General features: G+C 37.1%; 1 protein-coding gene across 2 annotated transcripts in view; it reads right to left on the bottom strand.

The window, feature by feature from the left end:
• Positions 1–23,577, bottom strand: part of HEATR5B (HEAT repeat containing 5B) — a 51,452-nt gene that overhangs the window by 23,378 nt on the left and 4,497 nt on the right. For both annotated transcript variants that reach the window (XM_057415408.1, XM_057415409.1), the window contains 18 exons: positions 23,402–23,559; positions 22,141–22,390; positions 21,084–21,239; positions 19,450–19,700; positions 18,896–19,007; positions 17,531–17,683; positions 17,141–17,240; positions 16,701–16,810; positions 15,762–15,925; positions 13,599–13,774; positions 12,279–12,384; positions 10,331–10,521; positions 8,664–8,823; positions 6,874–7,063; positions 5,493–5,662; positions 3,124–3,268; positions 2,413–2,652; positions 390–641 (listed from right to left, as the gene is read on the bottom strand). In XM_057415408.1, coding sequence (XP_057271391.1) covers positions 390–641; positions 2,413–2,652; positions 3,124–3,268; positions 5,493–5,662; positions 6,874–7,063; positions 8,664–8,823; positions 10,331–10,521; positions 12,279–12,384; positions 13,599–13,774; positions 15,762–15,925; positions 16,701–16,810; positions 17,141–17,240; positions 17,531–17,683; positions 18,896–19,007; positions 19,450–19,700; positions 21,084–21,239; positions 22,141–22,390; positions 23,402–23,559 — 3,084 coding nt within the window. The remainder of the gene's footprint in view (positions 1–389; positions 642–2,412; positions 2,653–3,123; positions 3,269–5,492; positions 5,663–6,873; positions 7,064–8,663; positions 8,824–10,330; positions 10,522–12,278; positions 12,385–13,598; positions 13,775–15,761; positions 15,926–16,700; positions 16,811–17,140; positions 17,241–17,530; positions 17,684–18,895; positions 19,008–19,449; positions 19,701–21,083; positions 21,240–22,140; positions 22,391–23,401; positions 23,560–23,577) is intronic.

A 23,577-nucleotide genomic window follows, 5' to 3' on the forward strand; every position in this document is an offset into this window, starting at 1 on the left:
AGTCTAATTCATTGTTGTCATTACATTATACTCAGAAACTGTTCCCAGCTCACCCTTAGCTAGACATTTACTGCTTCCATTTCAGACTGGAGAAAAGGTTTGCAAATCTAAGGGCTTTAGTTTTTTCCAAGCAGATCAGTCTGTGAGAATTTATATTCTCCAGCAAACCTCATTACTTGTGTTCATAGTATGGCTAACTACTATGTGGTTATGCAACTACAGTTTTAATGACTTTTGCTAGCCATTTCCTTTGGGTTTAACCATTTGAATGAAAGGATAACTTCATTTTTTTTTCTTGGTTGTGTAAACTTAAACTGCAAAGAAATGTCAAAATTAAAATAAAATAAAAAATTAAAACCAAACCCAAGACATGCACATTCTGTAATTACTTTTGGGGTTTTTAAGTCTGGCTGAACGAGCCAGTGCCAGATCAAAGTGTGCCTTGTTGGCGTTCTCACACAGCATGATAACTCGGCACAGACAATCTGCTGCAAACACACGAGTTGCCCAACGAGGTGCTACAGAAGGCTTGGATTTATCCTCTTCACCCAAGGTGGTAAACATTGTATCATCATCCATCTCATCCTTCTTCTCTGATTCTTCATCCTTCCCTCCTCCCAAAGGAGCTGCAGTGCTCATGTCTACAACAGACAATTAAAAAGAAAAATCCCACTCTTACAATCCACAGAAGACAGCTAAGGACATATTCAAGATTTCCTTACAGACTAATTCTTCTGTTGAAACAACATTTGTAAAAGTCTCAAAGGCATAGGAAAAATCAGTAAAAGAAATGTTTTTCACCTTTAATCTGGCTTAAATGATATGAAATAAATTCCTGTAATGTTAATTCTCCAGATACCAACTACAGCTGAATCCCATATCTAAACGTCTCAGCTTTGAAAATGAACCTATTAAATTGCCAATAAACAGAATAATGACATTACCAGGCTCAGAATCAAAGCGTGGCTTTGAACTATTCAGCTCCTGTTTCAAGTGAAAGCTAGAGTGCATGTTAAACTGAATCAGAACTACAAAATTTCATGCCATGGGATGGATATCCAGCCAAGTAGGCAGTTTATGGCACCCATAAATGTGTTTAACATTCAAAAAAACTCTCTTCTCTAAGTGTAGCTGGGAGACTTCATTTCAGAAATGAAATTACCTCAGGGATCACTTTAAAAAAGACAAACCAAAATACGACAAAAAAATCCCCCAACTCACCAAACATGTATTTCTACTATTCAGAAATGAGAACATAAAATCTCAATGACAAGGTCTAAATTAGCAAAACACCAAGATGCTGACAAAAATTACTCTGGCAATAATTAGAGGAGAACAAGTAGAAATCATTGCAAGGGTAACCAACCCCAAGTATGGGGTCTAAATTTAAGCAGCTGAAGAGCAAAGACATTCAATAAAGAAAGAGGCTATGGCAAATCAAACACAGATGATGCCAATTCACAAGAGTGTTTTGGGAAGGCATCTAGGACCTTATGTGTCTGATTTGTAAATCTCTGTTTAAAAAGCAAATCAGATTTTGTGCGTATACCAGTTAGCTGGATCAAAGGAGTTCACTATGAAGCTGCCTGCTGAAAGTACAGCTGACAAGTTTATTTAAATAGGGTTCTCTCTGAAATTATTTCAGCTATTAATAAATAATAGATTGAATACCATGTTAAAAACTTTAAAACTCACTCCACATGAAATAAGAAAAGGATTATCTAATTCAAACTTGAGAAACCAGGTCCTTCTCATGGGTCGATATATGGAAAATACATTACATAAAGAAATCATTGGTAGCATTACTCATCAGTTAACATAAAGCCGGCAACATTTAGAAAGAGCTTCACAATGAACTCACAGTATTGCAATAAACAAGTATAAATGCAAAGGAAATGAGCAGAATCTGCGTCACAACCATCCTACAGGCAGAAAAACAGGAATAAGGTCTCAGAGGACAAGATCTATGCAAAGAAATCTGCAAAGCTGAACAACAAGCAAAAGTTTTATCACCATGGTAACCCATCATCACACAAGTAACGCATAAAACCTCACCAAATAAAGCTCAGAGCTTATACAGCACTCTTCTTTCAATATGATCCTGACATATAAAAGGCTAAAAAGAGTATGTCTGCTAAGATACTGAAATGTCAGAGTAATAATCACACTGCTTCTCCATTGGAAATCCTACTTCAAGGCAGTTAACTTTTTAATCTTAAGATCAGTGTTCTAAAACTTAATATAACATTGATGATTTCTTCTAAGAAAGTTTTAATGAACTATAATCAAAGTTCTATACACAAGTTACATCTTAACTAAGATAAAAGAGAAGCTACACACAAATATTGCCAGAAAATGCTAATATTAATGACATACTGTCCTTTATGTGAATAGAGGACATAGAATACTTACCACTGGAAGCTGCAAGGACATCCTTACAAAGCATTAGCCAGTGCGAAAGGTTTTCTACTGCCAGTGATGAAAGCATATGTCCCAGAGTATCATGGATATCTGAGCACAGCTTCCGATCAGTCTCCCGATCCAACATTCCAAAAAGGACACCTTCAAGGCCTGTCTCTGTTATATTAATCCCCTGATGCCGGGAATGAGTGTCTCGCCGAGAACCAGCTCCTGGTGCAAAAGGATTGATATCTGCAAAATGATAATGAGAAATCTTTTCTGAAATCAGTAACTCAGTTTTAAAATTTGGCCTAACAGGCTAGAATCAGGATTGTGTATTTGTGTGTGTGTGTGGTTCAGACAGTGATAAACCAAGATGTTACTGAATTTCTTCTGTACAAACACTACAAAGATTTTAATACAGCAATTCACTTAATTTGCTTTCTGCAAGGCAAATAACACCTCCTACTATTATTTCAGAAAAAAAAAACTAAAAAAAACCCAAACACCCAATACCAAGCAAAAAACTTTCAAATCTAAAATTAAAAAAGTATAAGTGAAATTCAAGAAATAAGCATGAGTGCAGCCAGAATTTATTTGAGCTGGAAGGGGCAGTTTTAGTGTTTTTTTTCCTGTTGTTGGGGTTTTTTTCCACCCTCACACATATGTACAACACCAGTGCACTCAACTGTTACAAAAAGGCCACATGAAAGAAATACTTACTGATGTTACTGTTTTCCTTTTCTCCAGCATTTTTCACTAAGCTCATGGCATATTCACAAACCTCTGCTGCTTCCCTCTGAGCAAGCTGTCGTAAACATGCAACTGCAGCCCGGCGAAGCAGCAAGTGAGAGCTGCACAAATGAACCTACAAATCAGAACCATTATAAGCAAGTGAACAGCTGCACCCCAATATCAATAGATCAGCACTGCTAAGGACTAACAGCATTCTATTTTTCAATCATATGCCCATGTGAGAGCTGCTGGGTGCCAAGCTCTTTACAAGATACTGAAAGTTCAGAAGTAAGCATTTTTTATAATGTACAAATATGAATATAAAGCTGGCATATACAGAGCTTAAATATGGGAACTGCTGCACCAGTGATTTTGACTAATTATACTTGCCAATCTGTTACACTCCCCATATTCTGCTATAGCTTTAAATAATATTATCTTAAACAAAAAGCCATCATCAAGTGCACCACACATGATAACTATCAAAAACTTCTATTTCAAACTTGTAGTGATTTACGACATATGTTTTTATAGGTGCCTCTCAATGAGACAGCTTCGTATTTCTTTACTAACCAATACTGGCTTCTAATTCCTTTTGAATCACCTCAAGTATAAGCAAATACTTTTCTTAGAGAAGAAGTGTGCATGATCCCTATTTTCCCAAGAGGAAGTAGCTGCACAGAGAACTCTGTTTTTCTGCAGTGGAAGAGAGTGCACTGTAAGAAACTTTGATTCTTTATTTACCCTGGGGAATTTGTTTTTAATAAACCAAATACACATTTGCTTTCTCGATATTAGGTTTTTATGCAGATGGAAATTGCTTTCCTAAATGAAAGGGTTGTATAGTTTATAAAAAAATTGAACAGTAGAACTTTATTCCACATACGAATATACAAGATTTTAGTCCTGAAAAAACAAGCAGACTTTAAAGAACCTCTAAATATCACACTGAGTTTGTTTTAATGGAACTAAACCACAGAACATTTAGGGGATTTAATTAATGGAAAGAGCATTCCCCATTTTAAGTTACAAAACAAACAACTGGTGGCTATATAGCCAATGCAGGAAGAAGAAATGAAACTAGATTGTGGAACTGTGTGGTTTAATTTTGATACCTGGCATTAACTCAATTTAAAAATGAGTTAGAAAACAATGAACAGTTTCCTAATGGGGCAGGTAAGGCAAACCTTGCCTACATATCTATGTATCTGCAGTATAAATAAATGTGCAAGACAATTCAGAGGAAAACTTACCACACTAAGTATGACATGGAAGTAAGGAATATGAGAAAAGAGAAGAAAAACAGCTTTTGTTTAGCAGAGGACCACAAAGGAACAGGAAAGAGACATCAGAAAACCCCCGGAAAATTTTTCAAGACAGCACTAGTCATTCCTGTATGAACATCATTGTAATATTACCCATGGGTACTTACAGAGTAAATGGTTATAGGGATCACTTGTCATGTTGTACATATTATTTGTACAAAAGGGCATACTGCTTTTGAGTACACTGCACTCCATGCAAAATTTTGTGAAAGGACAAGTGACACATTCTAAGAACACACTTCACTCTCAGGAGTGCTCCAGAGTAGGGGGGTGCAGGGAGCAAGGGTCAGTGCTTGATGACGAGCATGTACACTGAGAGGATGTCAGACTAAGAAAAAGGTCCAATGTTGACCTAAGTAGGATGACACTCCTTCAGGTAACACAGGCCCACCACTTCCACAAAGAATGACACGAAGAACTGCCAAAAAAAAGTCACAAAATGCCTAACAGACATTGGACTGCTGAACCCTCTAAAAGTTTTTCAAATAGTAGTAATAACAACAACAAAAAAAATCATACCAAAATGCACACCCACACACAGCACCTTTCCTCTTACAGTCATACTGGGTGGTTTGGATTCCAGCCTCAAGCCAAGACTTGCTGACAAAACATTAATGGAAGGAGAAAGCAACACTAACAGCAGCAGCACAGGAATTTGAATCTCAGCATCTACTATACTGAGAGTACAATAACTCCAAAATCACCTGCTCTTCTCCAGCTCACCCATTTCCCTTTGTGGAGTGCAATGAGTTAGAGGAAACAGCATTTCGGCATCTTCTCAGTCATATAAATGCTTGCTATTTTGTGCTATCAAGGGTGAAAGAGAATCAGACCCTATGATTTCAATTTGGGCAGCATTCTAAAAAGATCTAAAATGGACTGCGGACAGGCATCCTTTATTGCACTGTAGTGTTTTGCAAATATGACTTGCTTATAACATATAGGCATATCTGACATCATGTTAAGTACTTCAGTCCTCTGCTAAGCATGTACATAAAACTGAGGAACAAAACGGATGCATTTTGTACTCACGCAAAGACTGGGAACCAGACTGGACAGGTTGACGTGCCGTGGTGCAAACATATGAAGCTGCTGAAGGCAGGATATGGCAGCTGCCTGAACAAGCGAGTCTGAATGGTCTTGTGTGATTGCACATCCCACCAAACAGGAAGAACGGATTGTTGAAATTGTAGCTCCATTACCTAATGATGTAACACAATACCCTTAACACAGGATAATTTCTGTATGGCAACTGTAGGCTTTAAACCTCTGAGAAACAAGAATTGTTAATGCTTCAAAGTTCACAGATTAACATGCAACTTTTCTGGATTCCTACTGAAAACTAGTATCTACACAACTTCAAAGAAACACTGTGGAGTACTTCAGTATTTTTTGTCCTGTCCAAATGAAACCTTGGATCAATTATCTTCAGTCAGAAATATTTTGAGAATATCTTCCCAGGACATGAAACCTGAATTTGAATACTGAAAGTCTCTTTCATTCTATACATATGGACAACATTTCATGCACCATACCATTTCCTACAATACCGGATAACTTTTAAGCTAACATGCATGTAATTTTAATTAGCTCCAATAGATGAGTTGCACTGCTATAACAGGACATGAACTCTAAAAGAACAATATTTAATTTGAAAAACAATCTCATTCTGTATTTTGAGAATTAACCTGCATCAGGTTTATAAAAAATCTTGAATTACAGAAAAATGTAACCTGCAGAAGACATTCTACATAAGCTGTTGTTTAGTTAAAAAGTGAATGATGCTCCAGATCAAAAGGTTAACACACAGAAAACGGATACACAAGTTCAATTAGACCATCCAGAAACATTTCACAGCTACAAATTTAAATCCAATTGTTTAAAGTTTCCTAGGCACTGGCTCTCTGCATCAAAGACCACCCTATAAATATTCTAAAAAAACTACAGCTGGAGAAAGGTACAGCAACCTAAGAATATCAAGAATTAATGGAAATGAGTTACAGATCAAATATTATCAATTATGTCAAACTTAAAACTCTTGCTTGTGTTAAAAGAAAAAAAAAGCGGAGGGAAAAATCTTCCTTCTTGCCCCACCAATACACAAAAATATTAACAGCAAAATATGCAGCAAGAGTGTTCTTCACCTTTTACCTACCATGCAGATTTGCCATTAACCAGAACACCATACACCACTGCAACTTCTTTACACAAACCTCAGCTGCCGTTGAAAAAGCCCCAAGCAGTCTTAAGTATGATCAGAAGTGAGGTTGCTTGCATGACTGTAACAGACTTTGTGAACACCACTCCCTCCCCACCCACAACTGCAACAAACAAAACTTTATTTTCTTTAAGACTGCAATATATTATCTTTATACAAATTAGATTTTTAGTTTCACTTCAAATTCCTACTAACCTTGCAGCTCAGGCCCAACAGTAGTTATTATAGCTCCAAGACATCGGCCTAGGCATTGATGCACTTCCGTATGTGATGGTGGAACAGTTAAGAGCAGAGTAAGAACTAAGGACAGAGTTGGCTCCACATATCCACGGTACATTGGTCCACTAGAATCTACTATCAAAGCAAGTGAATGGAGAGACCAGGTCTAGCAAACAAAAAAAAAAGGAATATTTTTCAGTAATATATTTAGGAAATTTAAATCATTTTGTATGCAGACTTATGTCCTTCCTTAAACATCTCTAGTTAGCTACTCTGACTCCAGATGTGTTCCAGAGGTCTCAATCTCAAGCAATCATCTGGGAGTTTAAATAACTGAGGAAAAAGAAGCTACTCTAGTATATGGTCTGGCAAGTAAACAATTTAAACCAAGGTGGAAGTATCATTCTGTACAGTTACGAGTGGCTTCAGCTTCTCAATCTGTGGGTATAAACTGCCCCTACTCAAAGGGGGCACACAACTTCCTATTGCTAATGCATAAGTCAGTCACAATTTCAGATAATCATTCCCTTGCAGAAACTTGTGAAATTACCTTGTATCAGGCAATTACAACATAATCTTTGAAGAACAATAATTACAGACAAGACACATGTTGTTACTCAAAAAAAAACCCCCAAAAAAACAACCAACACCACCCCCCCCCCAAAAAAAAAAAAAACAAAAAAAAACCACCAAAAGCAAAGATGGTTGCGTTTTGGGTTTGTTTTGTTTTGTTTTTCTCCTTCTGAAGTAATTCTTTTATTCTAGTACTGTGATAGATTTCATTACTGGGGGGGGGGGGGGGGGGGGGGAGAGTGCTTTTCCCTCTAATATTCAACTTTAAAGACAAATGTACTGGTCCATCTAGCCCTCTCTTCCCCTTACAGCAGCATCTACAAACAGATACTTCAGAGGGAGTAAAGACAGACCAAGACACTGACTCCTCAAATTTCTCCTGGGAGAGTAAAGACAATGCATTCTCTTTCCAAGTATTTTCAACTTTGGAAACTTTATGAACTGCACAGTGTTTTTAGTTAATTGACAGCTCCAAAGGCGTTGCATTTTCAACATTATATTTAGTCCCCTTTGTACTCTACCAGTAACCTTTAAGAGTAAATCTATCCTCCTATGAGACTTCACATGTCTACAGTCCATCGTGGATAGAAACTCCTCCCCAGTTTTGCCTTACCTTGGACTTGGCTCTTACTAGCCCCCTTTCTGTCCCCTAACTGCAGTAGGCTTGCAACAGATTTTGTTATCATAATATAACCCCCCAAAGATGATGTACTGCCATACGCTATTGACACTGTCACATATACAGAAATTGCTTGGCAAAGAAAACTACTGCTCATGACCCCAGACTCAAGTAACACATGTTAACCATTAACCAGTCATTAAAACTTTAGTTTACAGCTAAGGTAAAACTAACGCATTTTGCTTTGCAATTACGGTAAAGCTAGAAATATACCCACAGTGAATTACTCTGGTGCCACTGACAAACAGACACTTGTGAGTTTGAATTAACATGACCACTTGCAACTGCTTCCCTAGTGAATAGAGAGGTTACATTTTGACTGCAGTACATATTTGGGATTCTGTACTGTAGAAGTTTATAAGTAAAGTTCCACTTTCTTCATGCTCCCTGGCACATGCTACATCCGTATGAGTTGTCTTATACGTGACACTCTATTAAAGAGCATCTGAACATGTTATTTTTTACTTTTTTTAAATCTTGAACATTTTAGTTTTGTGGTGATTGCGGTTTTTACCTGGACTTCAGGAGAGGTTCCATCTTGTGCCAAAGCCAAAAGAATACTAACGCTAGTTTTCAAATGCTGTCCAGAACCTATTCCACCAACATACCGATGGAGACAGCCCAGAGCCAAAGAATGGCCCGTTCTTGATACAACATCTCGAGCAGATTTTAACCTACCAATGATTAAATAAAAGGAAATCATGTAATTCACTCAGTTTGTTACAAAGAACCTTTCAAGTACCTTAACAGTGCAAACGACTAAAAGTTCTGCAGGCCACCTTGCAAGATCTTGAAAAGCCTTTACAACAAAAGCAAAACCAGTGTACTTAATTCATATTAAACTGGATTACATATAAGACAAGCAGGAATGATTTCAGATGAAGAAGAGTTTTGGAAGTGAAAGACTACAGGAAAGGCATCTAGGGCTTACCAGTGTTTCATAGCAGACTAATTTAAGAATCAGAAAAGTCATTGCTAGACCACTGCAGTGAAAAGGAATCAAATGACAAAGAAACCCACAGCTACAACTTCCACTGAAAAGTCAGCTGAGTAACTTTTAATACAGCTATTTTCTTCTACAGCTGAGTTTTGTGACTTTCCCAATAAAGCTTTTTTTTCTTTTTATTTTTTTTTAGTAATATTTTATTAATGAAACTAAACCAGAATGAAGAGCATTCTGAATGATCTAGTCATATGAAGTAGTGACTTGTTGAGTCTTTTCCATGATACTTCTGCTTTTGGAATCATATCACATACATAACTTCTTAATTAAAACCTTTTCAGGGGTTGTGGAGGAGAAACAAAAGGTGGCTATCCTAATTAGAACAAAGAAAGGTTTGAGAGTTTGTCCTGGTTGTCTGTATATGAGAGGCAAGTGTGCTTTTAACTGTCAGTGAACAACAAACTAAATGCAAATCTCAAATATAAAAAAATTATTTGACAGTGTCAACAGACTGGCAACCATTAGCAACCTGAATCCTAGATAAGAAACCAAGGAAATAGTCCTAGTAATAGAAATTCAAGGAAAGATGGTAAAGGTGATGTACTTTATTACAAGATAAAATGATGGTAGAAGAGCTGGGCTGAGGCTATGTGCACACAGTCTGGCCAGCCAAAAACATGGGCTGCAGCCTTGAAGCAGGTGCATTCTGATTCACAGATAGGCTGATGTCTTAAATTTAAGCCAAAAAATGGAAAACATGGTCTTGTTATATCTGACATGCATCTTTCTAAAGACCTGGGATAAACAAGGGGGGGGGGGGGGGCAGGGGGCAAGATGGATTATATCTAACCTATCTAACCATTAGCCAGCAGATTAATCATAATATCTTTACATATTGACATAATTTAACAGATCCACTATCACACAATTCGTGTTACAGATGTACTCAGCATAAGCCGCATTTATCTATCTGAAGCAGTAGTCACTTTCAAGTAACTCATCAAAAACTATTTATTGGTAGAATTTCACATTCCAACTAGTTTAACAACTCAGCTTTTATTCCTGGAAGAATCACATTAAATAAATCAAAAGAAGACCCTGTATGAAGGTTTGTTAGATCTACATAATCATAGCAATCAAGCATAAAGAGAAACATCAATATGGTATTTAGCAGAGGAATCTTCCAAACTACATTAAATGATATTTTTACTTCCTTTTCTGAATCAAAACCAACTTACTTATCAAAACTGTACTGAGCCATTCTAGCTATGAAAGATGCTTCTCCAACCACTTGAGCCATTCTGCCAAGAGCTTCTCCTGCTGCACATCTCAAAATAGGGTTAGGATTATCAAGGGCACCCATTACCAATGTCAGAGCAGATTTGCGGACTTCTTCTGGTCCTAAAGTGCTTTTATTCTCAGCTAAACCCTGAATGAAAAAAAAAAAAACCAAAACAAATAAAAAAAAACATTCCAAAGCAGGGGAGAAAGGGAAAATGTACAAACAAGTTTACTGTATTTGAGATCTTCCATTAAAAATGATGTGCTTTCACTTTTTGTCTAGATTTGTGGTCATTTATCTTAAAATATACTTGTTGAAAACTTTTAAAACTCAGGATCAACAGTACAGTCTCACATTTACCAACACTGCCTATTTCACGTACCAGAAGACCTGTTGCACCAGCCTTTTACAAATGCATTACAGTGCTATGTGCACTGTACCGGTACTAAATCTGAGCTAGCTTTATACAGGATACCCCAGAAAAAGAGATGCTGTAAAATCTAACTGCAACATCTCTCTCTCTGAAACAAGAAAACCACAGCTCAGTTATGTTTCTGCAAGAATCATTTAAATCAAGGACATTTCACATACATTATTTTTTGCTTAATGATCACATCTTTGCAAACTTTTATACAGCCTGTTATATGAATATTTTACAAAACAATAAAATTAACCACTGTTTCTGCAGCTTCTTTGGTTCCTATATTTCATTAATAGTACATCACCTCTCACTACAACTTTCACCGAGTCTTTTACATTGGGAAAAATAATTAAAACATGTAAAGTACAAACACTGTACGCATTATAGAGGAAGAAATTGATCCTCATTTTCTCTTCTGAAATACTCATTTCAGCCGAATTTTGACAGTTCTTCAGCCATTTAGCATGGTATTGGAAATTCCAGATACCTGTCTCAGAATCTACTTTTCAACTTGTAGCAACATGGTTCGCGTTTCTAAGAACAAAGCAAGAGAGATGCTGTTTTGCCAGGGTATTTTGCCGTCAACTAAAGACATGCAGCCCAAGTAACAATCAGCTTAAACTAGGCAGCCAATTTTGTGTGGCAAAAGTGAGACACGAAGAAACTCATCCAGTCTTTAGCTACAGGCTGGCACATCTACAAGGGTAGCTTTCTCAGTGTGCAGGACTTAATTGCTCTGCAGATGAACAAGCATGACAATGACAGATGTTGTCCAACAGACTCATGAATTGGAAACTATATAAAATAGCATCAAGAAAAAAAGGAAACTCTTTGAAAAAATTGCCTAGTAGAAAGAAAGCCTTACACTCTAAGACAGTGTTCCAGAAAGCCTTGAGGAAATGCAACTCACTGAAAGCAAGTATTTCTGAGGGATATTATTTGTGACTTGCTGTCATCTAGCTTCCTAACATGATGGCATGAGGCTGGATTTCCAAGTGTAGATAGAGAACACAGACCTGTAACTGAAGTCAGTGGGACTATGCATAAGCATCTACAATTCTATGCAATATTAGCGAGTCTTAAGAAAAAATTAAGACATCCAAAATGGAAACCCAAATCCCTTTTTGTTTTTATTTCTATAAGCCTCATCTGCACAATACTCTATGACATGAGGGTGGTTTTGAGTACATATGACAATGTTTTTAAATCCACCACTACAATGCAAATAAAACTACAGGACTGAAAAATTAAGGAAGTTTAAGTACTATAGAATGCTGACTACATCTTCGCTCTGTACTGATAAATGCAAACAACAGCTTATGCCAATATCTGAAAAAAAAAAAAAAATCAGTTCTGGCATTTTGAAACTTGAATGTTTAAGTGGTAACTTTAGTAATGTTCTTCTAACAACCTTTTGTATGGACTACAAATCGATGAATCGAACTGTTGAGCTTTGGCTCCATTACAAATTCACAAGTTTTACCTTCAAGGCACTAAGAACAGCAGTAAAGATATTAAGTTGCACAGCTTGCTGGCGAACACCTTTAGCCTGCTTCACACATTCAGCAAAGTGATCCAACATCTGTAATCTAAACAAAGAAAAGAACATAATTTTAAGTGATGTTCTTTCAAAATACAAATTAAAACACAGCTGGTAAAGAAACCCCACACATAAAAAGGCCTTTTAAGTTCAGTCACAGAAGTTATGCTTCAGGGACTGCAGCAGGCAGAAAGGTACACTTTAGGTAAAAAGGGTGCTGTTATTCTGAACAGTCCCTTTGCTTTTAGCTCATCCACAGATGTTTACTATTTCTATTGAAGAAAACACCACCAAGAGGAAGGGAGTCTTCAGATATGTTTGGCTGTATAACTAGAAAACTATGAGGACAAGAGTGGAAACAATGTTGCCTTTCCACTGCCGTGCAAAACAGTGTTGCACTCTGCATTCTTGTTATTGTTCCTATCAGTTTCCCTGTTTAACCTCAATTCTTCCCCATTTGACCATGTCAGGTGTTACTGGGAGGAGGAGTACTCCCTAGAGGACACCAAGAACAGAAGTATAATGAATAATCTGCATTTTTAGCTACTCCACAGCTTCCCAGCCAAATCTTTCCAAAGCTAAGAACTGATATAGATCAAGTTGAAATACTGCAAGCTTGCCTCAAGCTTACTGCAAAATGAGACTGACTGCTAGGAAAATAACTGTTCCCATCAGGATTGCACTGAAGGATAATTTTACTTTGAAATGCATCTTAGAGCTGCTTTCACTCCGTGCTCAGTGACGAATTAGCTAAATAGGATGACAAAAGTAGTCCTGACAACTCATAACTCTGCAAAGGTAATGCAAAACACAAAGGAAAATAAGCTGAATTCCATTTGCTCTTTTTCATTATGCATAAAATTGTTTGCCAAGTAGAAATCAAATGGTCTTACTCATGGAAGCCAAATTAAATTCAATGGATAGTGCTGCTATGTTCTCAAGGCTGATCTGAAGTTAATTACAGTGGGTATTTTTTCAGGAAATTCTGGTTGCAGAGATATTACTACTGTTACATGGAGGAGAGAAGAATCTGGTCTCCACTTCTGAACTCTAATCTTCAGAACTAATAAAATTGAGGAAATTGCCTTATTTCTAAACTGGGTAGACATACTCTGGAATCCTAAGACACAATGAACACCAGATACTGAACCCTGAATTTAAAGACAGTTGATATTAAAGTAGATTGTTATTTTAAGAAAGAAAAAAATATTATTCAGAAAACAATGCATTAGATTCTGAAATTGAACACTGATGTAAACTGACCTATGTTTGTAAGAGACATGAGGAAAAACCACACCAAAGAGAGCCACAGATGCATCAATGACAGATACTCCTAACGGAAGGGGACCAGGTACAGCTTCACCAGCAGGGATGCGCAAGTAAATAGAAGACGGATCATGTTCCAAAGCACCACTTCCAGATGCACTATTTGGCTGAAGCTGCAAAATGCCACATGAATACCTCAGAATATACCTTCGCACATAAAATTTGTGAGATACTAGAGATAACAAAAACACACATGCAGCGGCTTACAAAACCAAAATGGCTTACAGACACCCGAATGCAACTGCAGTGTCCCCATGCATAAGAACACTAGCATTTACAGGGTCAGCTAAATCCCAGAGGGTCAAAGCAGTTAACAGCTGGATAAATGCACAGACTACTACTCCTGGTAGTCAGAGATGGAAATTAGACAAAAGCAGATCGATTTTGGTACTAACAGTAGCTTCCAAATCGGCAACTACAATGTGCCATTTCGTTACAAAGGCTATTCATTCACTCTGTTTGAGCACTGAGTTCCAATACAGTATATTAAATTATCAGTTTTGCTTGTAGCAATTCCCTGTACAGAAAAATTCAGAAACAGAATTAAAATGACGAGCATACCTATCATGAAAATACTTCTTAACCATCGTTCTTTCAGGAAACACCTCAGAAAAGAAAACTTATCTTCATGATTTGTTAAATATTTAATCCTGAAACAAAACTGGAATCTAGTAGCTCTGCATTCTTTTTAAAGGTCAGAAAACAGAGCAAACATTTATAGAGACTTTCATAACACTAAAATATAAAACAAGAGAATCTGTGATGCAGTACAGGGCTTCAGTTACCAACAGTGACTGTCTTACAGGTTATAGGTAAAATAGAAGGGGGGGGAAGGGAAGAGAGGAGTAGGAATGCCCCAGAAAGCTCTGTGTATTGAGGACTGCACTGGTAGACTGGAAGTCTACTATGTCCACCATGACAAATGAGGGAATTCTATAAATGTATTTTTTTTTCTTTGACAAATTTCTGCTGATCTTTTCTCAGAAAGAGTTTCCCCTTGGTTTCTCACACTTGGTATCAATCTTCAGCTTTTGGATCTGTTCAATCCAGACAGCTGCCTTCTTAGAAACCTTGCCATTACTAAATAGTCTGTGGCAGAAGAGACGCTTTCAGCTCCGCCCTTCTTCCTATGCCAAGAAATTTCTGAGAAGCTGAGTTGCAAAGTTTATGATGGCACAGTTCAGCATTTGCTGAGAACAGTGAGCGGTCTAAGGAACGCAGTTCACAGAGAAATCAAAAATCACAGCAGAACTATGAAGACAGAAATATAGTGGGTATATCCAGATAGACAAACATTTTCATTCTGTGTCATTAAATTCTGAAGTTTATGAGGGTAAAAGGCTTGAAAAGAGGCAGCCAGCCCCTCCCTAGTCATCACAAATTAGGAAAGCAATGAGGATGTTATCAGGTAGTTTCCTAAAATACTTAACATTAACAAATTGTTCCCTATGTTATATTCCTTTTCCAAAGGCCATACAAAAAATGGTAACTGCATCAACATTAGCAACTGATCCAAAAATTATTGAGATTATTTGGAATTATTTAAAAAAAAACAAAACCAAACCCACACCAATTCTTGTGTTTCAAAGACTTCTTTTTTTTTTTCCCAAGTGCAGCGTATTTCTGATGATGCCAACAAAATTGTGCCAGTGCTCCCAAACTAAATGTAGGATTTCATACTACACCTCTAAAACCAGTTAAATCCTGGTTTGCTGTGACACCATTTGGAAGAGTGATAATTTGACAGCAGTTTCATTATAAAATTTGTTAAGTGGAACTTTATTATTTTTTTTTACCCAGAATAAAATAACGGAACTGCCAGACTGGGAAGATCAGGGTGGGGAGCACTGCTTTGTTTTAAAGAAGTTAGGTTAGCACGCTAACCACAACCATATGAGTAGCATTGTGCAACTTATATCTCGGCTGTAGGCAGCTTTTACTCAAAACAGTTCACTATAGATGGAAGGACTTGCATCTAGCAAACCTCTGAAATTAGACTAAAAACAAGGCATGAAGTTTCAGTTGTAGAAGGCTTCCCTCACATACACATCACACAGACAAATACTGTAGATAACTCTATTATTACAGGGTTTTTATTACCTGATCTTCAATTGACTTATGATCCGTTTCCTGCAGCCAAGAGCCAAGAAGAACGCTATCATCATAATGACAAAGAGACCTTAGGAGTGATGTGGTTGTATTAGCAGAGTTGTCTGTCAAAGTAAATTCTGCTACCAACTCTCGAAGAAGTGCATTAAATGATCCTAAACAAATGGACATTAAAAAGAATTGGTGCTGCTTCTTATTCAAAACATTGATTAGACATTCCAAATCAAAGCATGTACCATTACTTTGATTTTACAAGTAGCAAGTAGAGAAGGAAACCTGACACGACCACAGCTGAGAGAAAGGCTTCAAAGAGAAGCCTGGGCTCCCAATTCTAAATTCAGCGCTCTAAATAACAGATGAGGCCGTTCCCTCCAGGATGACAATCCAGATTTTTGTGGGAATATGCTCATCAACATGATGATGTAAATTTAATGAATTAAAAACAAACCAAAAAGCTAATCTGTCAGCTCATGTGGCAAATCATGCCTGGCAATTTACTAATAATAGCATAAATCTGGCTAACAGAACAGATCAGGTTAAAAAGAAAAAAAAAATACCAGAAACTCAAACTGAATCTTCATTCTCACATCTGTCCTTGAAGTATACCAATATACAGGGTTCTCTAGCTTTTAAGTAACAACAATATAAACAGCTAAATTGGAGTTCAGAACATGACCGCTGTACATCTCAACCCTACAAATGAGACTGTAACTTTTATACTCTAAGCATTACTTCAATATTTTGCAGTATTCATACTCTGCATTTATACTGTCAAGACAACATATAGAAGATGAAGAATATAGTACAAGACCCATGGAGACTCCTAATATCTATATTGAATCATTTCTGCTTCAAAAGCAAGCACCAAAACTACATCAAAAAGAGTAATAGAATTTTAACTTTAATAAAAATTGCTAAAAATTTACATACCTTCATACGTCTTTGGAGGTAATAAAGCCAATATATCATAAAGTCTTAAACGGACCATAGCTGCACTAGCTTTGAGATGAGCTCCATGGGCTTTAATTACTGATGGAATACTATAGAACCAAAACAGGAAAAGAGACAAAAAGAAATATTGCAGTTATTGAAGAGAGCATTTTCAGCTTTTCACAAGATAGACCTCCAGCTAAGACAAGAAAAGAGTGTTCAGAAAACTACTCTGAGTAACACAATTATATTTCCAGAGGTAACCATATGGAGCAAATTTTTCTAATATAAAATGCATGCTGCTGTATATTAGACACATGTACCTCCTCAGAAGAAGCTCCTAGCACTAGGTCAGAATATGAGTTAAAACAAATTAGTTCCAGTACTTCAGATCCAGGAAAAGACAAAAGTGAAAAAAGAGAGCAAAAATTGCTACTTACTGCGACATCATTGTCATGGCACATTCTATGGGCGTCATCAATTTCCTGATCACATCCTCAGTAAGGAGCTCAGGACAGTGAGCAACAAAACTCCTCATGGCTAATAACAAAATAATCTAAATTAAAATTTTACTGAAACAAATACAAAGCGTGAGCAAGGTAATAGATCCTAAGAGAATATCCAAAAAGCAGCAACTAAATATGGTTATTCAAAGACTATGCGACATGTTCATAAAACTATGTGCCAAAACCAGGTCACAGTGATGAAAATCTGACACATCTTCCTGCTTTCTTTGAAAATAAGTGAAGTTACAAGAGTTCTCTCTGTAATACTTAGGGTCGTGTTTTGGTTTACTGCACACTTGTGATCTTGCAGTTTGAAATCCTTACCGCAGAGAGCTCCAGCTCGGCCTTCCAGGGTTACTTGCCAGGTAAAAGAATCTCCTCTCGCCTTCTCTGCCTCCAGCTCCTTGAGAGAACGTGGAAATACATTTCTCCACAGCAGCAACATCTTAGGCAGATGATACCGAACGACAGAAGGACCTGTGCAAAAAAAAATGAAGTAACAGTATAATTAAAAAAACTGTTTAACTAAGTGAAAAATCTGTCATGAAGGCTTTTGCTCTTTATTTTTCCTCTTACTTCACTTTTCTTCGTTTTCTCCTGCTTGAACAACGAAAAGCCCAAAAAATTCTTTCTCATTTCTAGGTTGAAAATGTGACAAATAAATACTATAGGTAAGCCTGTCTGTTGGCATCAGTACTGAAAATACGAAATAGGCAATTCCATACCTGGTCATGCAATACGTAACCACTGCCAACTGCCTTTTTACAATCTTTTCATTCTGACTTCTACGATTATTTATTATTACTTTGAAGGCCATCTCTGTAGCCTGCTCAAACTTGTTCATAAAATGAATAGAAGAAAACCTGGCAGCTAATTACGTAACTAGTTTAACCACCAAGTTTAAAGAAAATTTCTGAAAAAGCTCTAGAAGATTCAGTGCAAGTGCATTAAACATATATTGGAGAAGGACAACCTAAAATAGGGATACACTATTAGAAAAACATGACAGTAAGCTGGGAAGAAAAAAAAAAGTAATATAAGAGGCAATTTAGATTGAAACAAATGGTATTTGCTGAGAGATCAAAATACTGCAGAATGCGTTAGAACTTTATTATATTTTCCAGTATTAATAAAAAAACAAAACAGAAAACCCACAACCCACTACTATTGCTGCAAAATCCAAGAGTATACTTAGAACCTTCAAAATACATCTTCTGGTATTTCTGTGACGGCAGATACGAACATAAGGTTGGCTTTTTTAAAAGACAGCTGAACAGTTTTTAAACTGATAGCACTTATAATCAGTACTGTTGCCTCTCCAGACACACATATGCAACTTGTTGAAATGCTCACTGTGTTTCATTTACATTCCACTTCTTCTGCACTGATTAAGGAAGGAAGATGAGGGGTTGCCCTTTCCACAGAATGACTAAAGACTGGGTTTTTAAAACCAGAGCAGAACTCTTTTTTTAAGTACCACACCTTCTACTATCCTTCAGCTTACATAAACACTAATATTTCACTTTTTCCCAGAAAAAAAAACCAAGGCTAAAATAAATCACTAACACTCTGTTTCCCTTGATATGTGCTAGATACTGGACTGATCATATGCAGAGACCATTTGCCACAATGGATATAAGAAATGTTGGACAAGCATTAAACCAAAACAAAAAAACAATTTTTACAAACCTAAAGTCATAAGTGCTCCAAGTAAAAGCCATCCAGCTTGAGTCCGCTGCAAGGACAGCCTGCTGTTTTGTGCAGCAGTTCGTAACAGATCCTCAGCAATACTGACCACCATCTGCAGCAATGATGAAAACCAATGTATTTTAAATACATAAATTAAGCCACTGAAAGCTACTGCAACACATCCACCCTCACAGACTATATATAAAGATATTCTCAAATCATTTAAATTGACCTTCCATAAAGAATTAATGCAGATTACATTTCATGCAGATGATCAGTGTTTTGCATATGACAATGCAGAGAGGAATATTCTCTTTAGCATATTAATGAATAATTGCTGAACAAGAAAGCAAATTTGAAAGGGGTGGGGAGATAAAGGTGGTAAATATTACAACTGAAATACTACAAACACATGCTCTGGCAATTGCTCTCTTTCTAGGCACAAGCTCAGTTTTGATAATGCTTTATGTTGTTACCATGTCACACATTTTGCAAAGCTACTATTTCTAGACAAAAAGGTATCTTTTAGTACACTCACAGATGAAACATCTCACCTTTCCTTTGGCATGAGGAATACCTAAGGGACACTGATGCACACCACCTAACAAAGCAGCCATTGCAAAACTGTAGCCACTAACAGCTTCAGGGGAGGTCTTCAGATTGTTGAGCCTTTCTGCACATCTATCTAAAAATGGAGTCAACTGAAAAGGCAATGCCACAGCTACACACCGCAAACACCATGCGGCAGCAAGCCGAGCAGCCATGCTGGGATGAAGAAGAACTGAAGTTACTGTCTCCAACAGACCTACAGAAAGAGAGTTTACAGTTTTAGAGGTATGATGAGCTCTTTAATACAGACAACTAAATTGATACTAGACAGGCAACAAGAAAGTTAAGAAAATCAGAATTAAAGTACTTGAATTTTATGACTTCACCTTCTTCAAGAGGGAAACATTATTAGCAATATGCTTCTCCAAATCAGGTTTTTACCAGCAATGCTGGAGCTGCCAGAACCACAGCACTGACTTCTACTACTTGAACAACTGAAAAGAGGCAGTAATCCTACATAAGGAACAGGCACTGGATGAGATGATTGCTACAATTTTGACTTCTTTTACAGAGATTGCCAGTAACAGAACAACATTAAGACTGATCTTTGGGTTTGCTTCATACTGTAGAAAAGCACACCCTACAGAAGTCACCGACTGCTATACTCTAGTTTTAACACAGTGCTGTCTCCCACTGTCACCCTGCATCCTTCTACACATTCTAACCTCTATGCCTCCTTAATCCTTGCTTTCTACCTGAGCTCTTCAGTCCAGTCCGTCTTCACACCAACACCTCCCTTAGTCCAGATCTCAAATTTTGCGAACTCCTACTTCAAAGCCCCCACTGACACCTTATCTTTTGCTTTTTTCTGTAGCTAGTGCATAACTTGTGCTAGCTGCTATGAAGTAAGCAGGTAGAAGTAACTCTGAGATAGTCCCCTCTGTTCTTACAGGGCACAGCAGCCAGAAGGAATTAATACGAGCACAGTCTTCCCCACACCACGGCTGGAGCAAAATCAGTATGAGAAAGATGTCATATGCATCAAGACAACAATCTATATAATGAAATATCTAAAGGAGCTTGCACTTCAATTGGAAAAAACCCTCAACATCCGCAAACTGAAAAAACCTGCAACACTATAGCGTAAAGGTGAATTTAGATGTTAAAATAAACAAGAGGAAAATACCATACAAACCCTTATCAACTTAAAATGAGACTATCCACAGCTTCATCCCAACAAAATACTCTTAATGTCCCCACAGAAATTTGATATCTGAGGGCAATACAGCTTTCCAGGAGCAAATATTTCAGACCTTCTGTAGCAAAACCTTTTATTTCCTGTAAAACTATTATCAGAAACAAATCAATGCTAAAAATCAACTTTAATCACCCTAAAAAAGAGCTGCAAGCAAACTTTGATCAAAATAGTTCCTTAATACTTTAATCAAACTTGACCTAAAGTTAGGACACTAAACACTAGAAATGAGCTGAACAAATGTAGCTACCTGGAATACTACAAGGAATGCCAGTTTCATCACCTTATTTATTATATACTGATTTATTATTTAACTAGACTGAATGATATTTCATATTCATTGCTCAAATATTTCCTTTCATCTATTTAAATCTATTTGCATACCAATAGAGGGCTCTTGAATAAGAGGAGATGCAGTGGCATTCAGACTCTGAACCAGACTACCCAGTTCCTGGAGTGCACACACCATTACATGCTGGCTTGCAGCTACATCAGCTGCTCCTGATTTATTTTCACTGTTAGCATCATTCACTACTGCTTCTGCAAAAAAGAAAGAAAAAATATTTTGCTTAACTTCCACTTGAATCACATCTCACCATACACAGGATAAATAAGGATAGTTCAGTTTTGACATCAACCTTATATTAAAACAAAGCCACAAGCTTGATCATAGCATGAACTTGCAAAGTAACTGTGTTCTGAAGAGAAATAGTTTTACAGCTATGAGCCAAACACAATCATCAGAAGACCATGAAAGAGTTATGCCCATCATTTATTATGGAATTCAATAGACTGAGAGGTAGGATTAATAGTATAACATACCAAAAGCAAGTATACATGTGTGCAGCATGTGTATTGTATCTATAGAGAGTAACAAAATCATAATCTCGACATACCTAGGTTCTGCATACAAAATTGCATATATATGTGTATGAAATAACACTAAAAAAACCCAACAAAACAACACCACACCACAAAACAAAAAAAAAAAAAACCCCGACCACCAAAACTTGTAAATAATTAATCACAACCACTAATCCCTCTTAAAGTTACCCAAATTAAGTTCCTAGATCTCACTGCAGGTTCTTTCTCCTATAAAATATCCCAGAAGCAGCAACTGTGACTTCAAAGAAAAGGGACTTCAATATCAACTTCATGTTTACGTGTCTACTACAGTACAAATTTAGAAAATCATTCCCCTTTTATGAAGGGAAGTAATCTAAAATAAATAAATAAATAAATAAATAGTTCTTCCGATCACCAAATACATAACACAATTGCCTGCAACTTTAACAAGGTAGCAGGAGGAAGAATTTCTGCAACTGTTTCATCTCAGAAGAACAAAATTACTCCTCAAAGTATGAGAAAGCTGAAAAATGCCTGAGCCAGTATAACAACAGTAACTTTTAATTGATCTCAAAGAAAGAAAAATGGCTCTTACCCACTGCCTTCATTTGTTTACCAATGGCTTGACATATATCTTTGGCAGCTGCAATCTGTGCTTTCTCCCCAAGTAAGCTGCCCACAGTTGCTCTCAGGATAAAGGACACGCATCTTCGAGAGTAAACTGCCTCCACATGGGTTTGAGTTGCCCGAGGATGGGAGACCAGATCAAGTACATGGGACAAAAATGTAGCAAAGTTGCGCTCCAACCACTGACCTCCCAACGTTGTGACAAACACAACATAGGCCTGCAAATTCAGAAATTACAAACAGATCCAATTAAAACAGAAATGAAGGACTATATTCAGTCACCAAAGACTAAACACTACAGTTATACTCATGCATAATGCAGTACAGTAGCAAAACAGGATGAATCAATCTATTAGCCAGGTCTTTGCTGTAGAAACTGAACTGTTTTCCAGTGCCAAGAGTAGCCACTATACTGCTATACATTCTGTGAAGCACTAAATACTCTTTGGATGACAGCGAGAAAACCCGGTCCACTGCTCTAAATATGTGCCTCTTTAGAATTTTTAAGAGCATATGTTAATAACAGCAACAACATTAATGTGTTCTAATTCACAATGAAGACCAGGCATTTCCATCAAGTTCACTTGAAAAGGGCTTAGAAAAATAGCATGGGTTTCACAAAATACCCCACGATCAAAAAATGTGGATTCTGGCAAGTTACTGCAGTATATTGAAACATATGTCAGAGTGAGAATCCCTGAACTTGAAGAGATGCTGCTGCCACCTTTCTCTATCAGACAAGTGGAGCTTCCACATTCAGGAGATTTCAGCTACTCAAGACAGACATATGGAGTGAAGAAATGTAGTTTAACAAATTAGGGCTGTAAAACTACCCAGCAGCTGAAGAGCACACACAAAAGGACAACAGTGTGCCCTCCCTAAAAGGAAAAAAATTGAAAAGTGGAACTAAAGTCTTCAACATACTAAGGTTTCCAATATTTTTGCGAGTTAATCCCACCTCATATACACTGATCAAATAAGCTTTCTTTGGCACGTATTTCAAGCTATTGTTAATGCACATCAATAATAAAAGAAAGTAGCTTAGATGAATGACACTACATGTACATCTAACAAAACAGGTGGGTCAAACCAGACTTGTAAGTAAACTTATAAACAAATAAGGAACAAAAGTGTGCATTTTCCCTGCTAAAAGGGTGACAGTTATGTATAAATGTTACTTTACTTAAAAAAAAAAAAGTTAAAAATATTACATACAGCTCATGACAAACCTGGGTAACACCAACTCGCACTTCCCTATTGACTGATCCTCCTACTTTTAACATCTCTCCACCACTCTTTAGGAAACCAGATCCTCCCCGCAGAAATCCTGTGGCCATAAGCTCCAAAACCTCCTCAAGCGTGGCTCTCTTCACATTCTGCCGCATCACTTTTGCAAAAAAGGAAA

This window comes from Pezoporus wallicus, unplaced genomic scaffold (genome assembly GCF_028554395.1).
Source record: "Pezoporus wallicus isolate ANWC-B61680 ecotype Strahan unplaced genomic scaffold, APGP_CSIRO_Pwel_v1 contig_5352, whole genome shotgun sequence".
Taxonomy (NCBI): Eukaryota; Metazoa; Chordata; class Aves; order Psittaciformes; family Psittacidae; genus Pezoporus; species Pezoporus wallicus.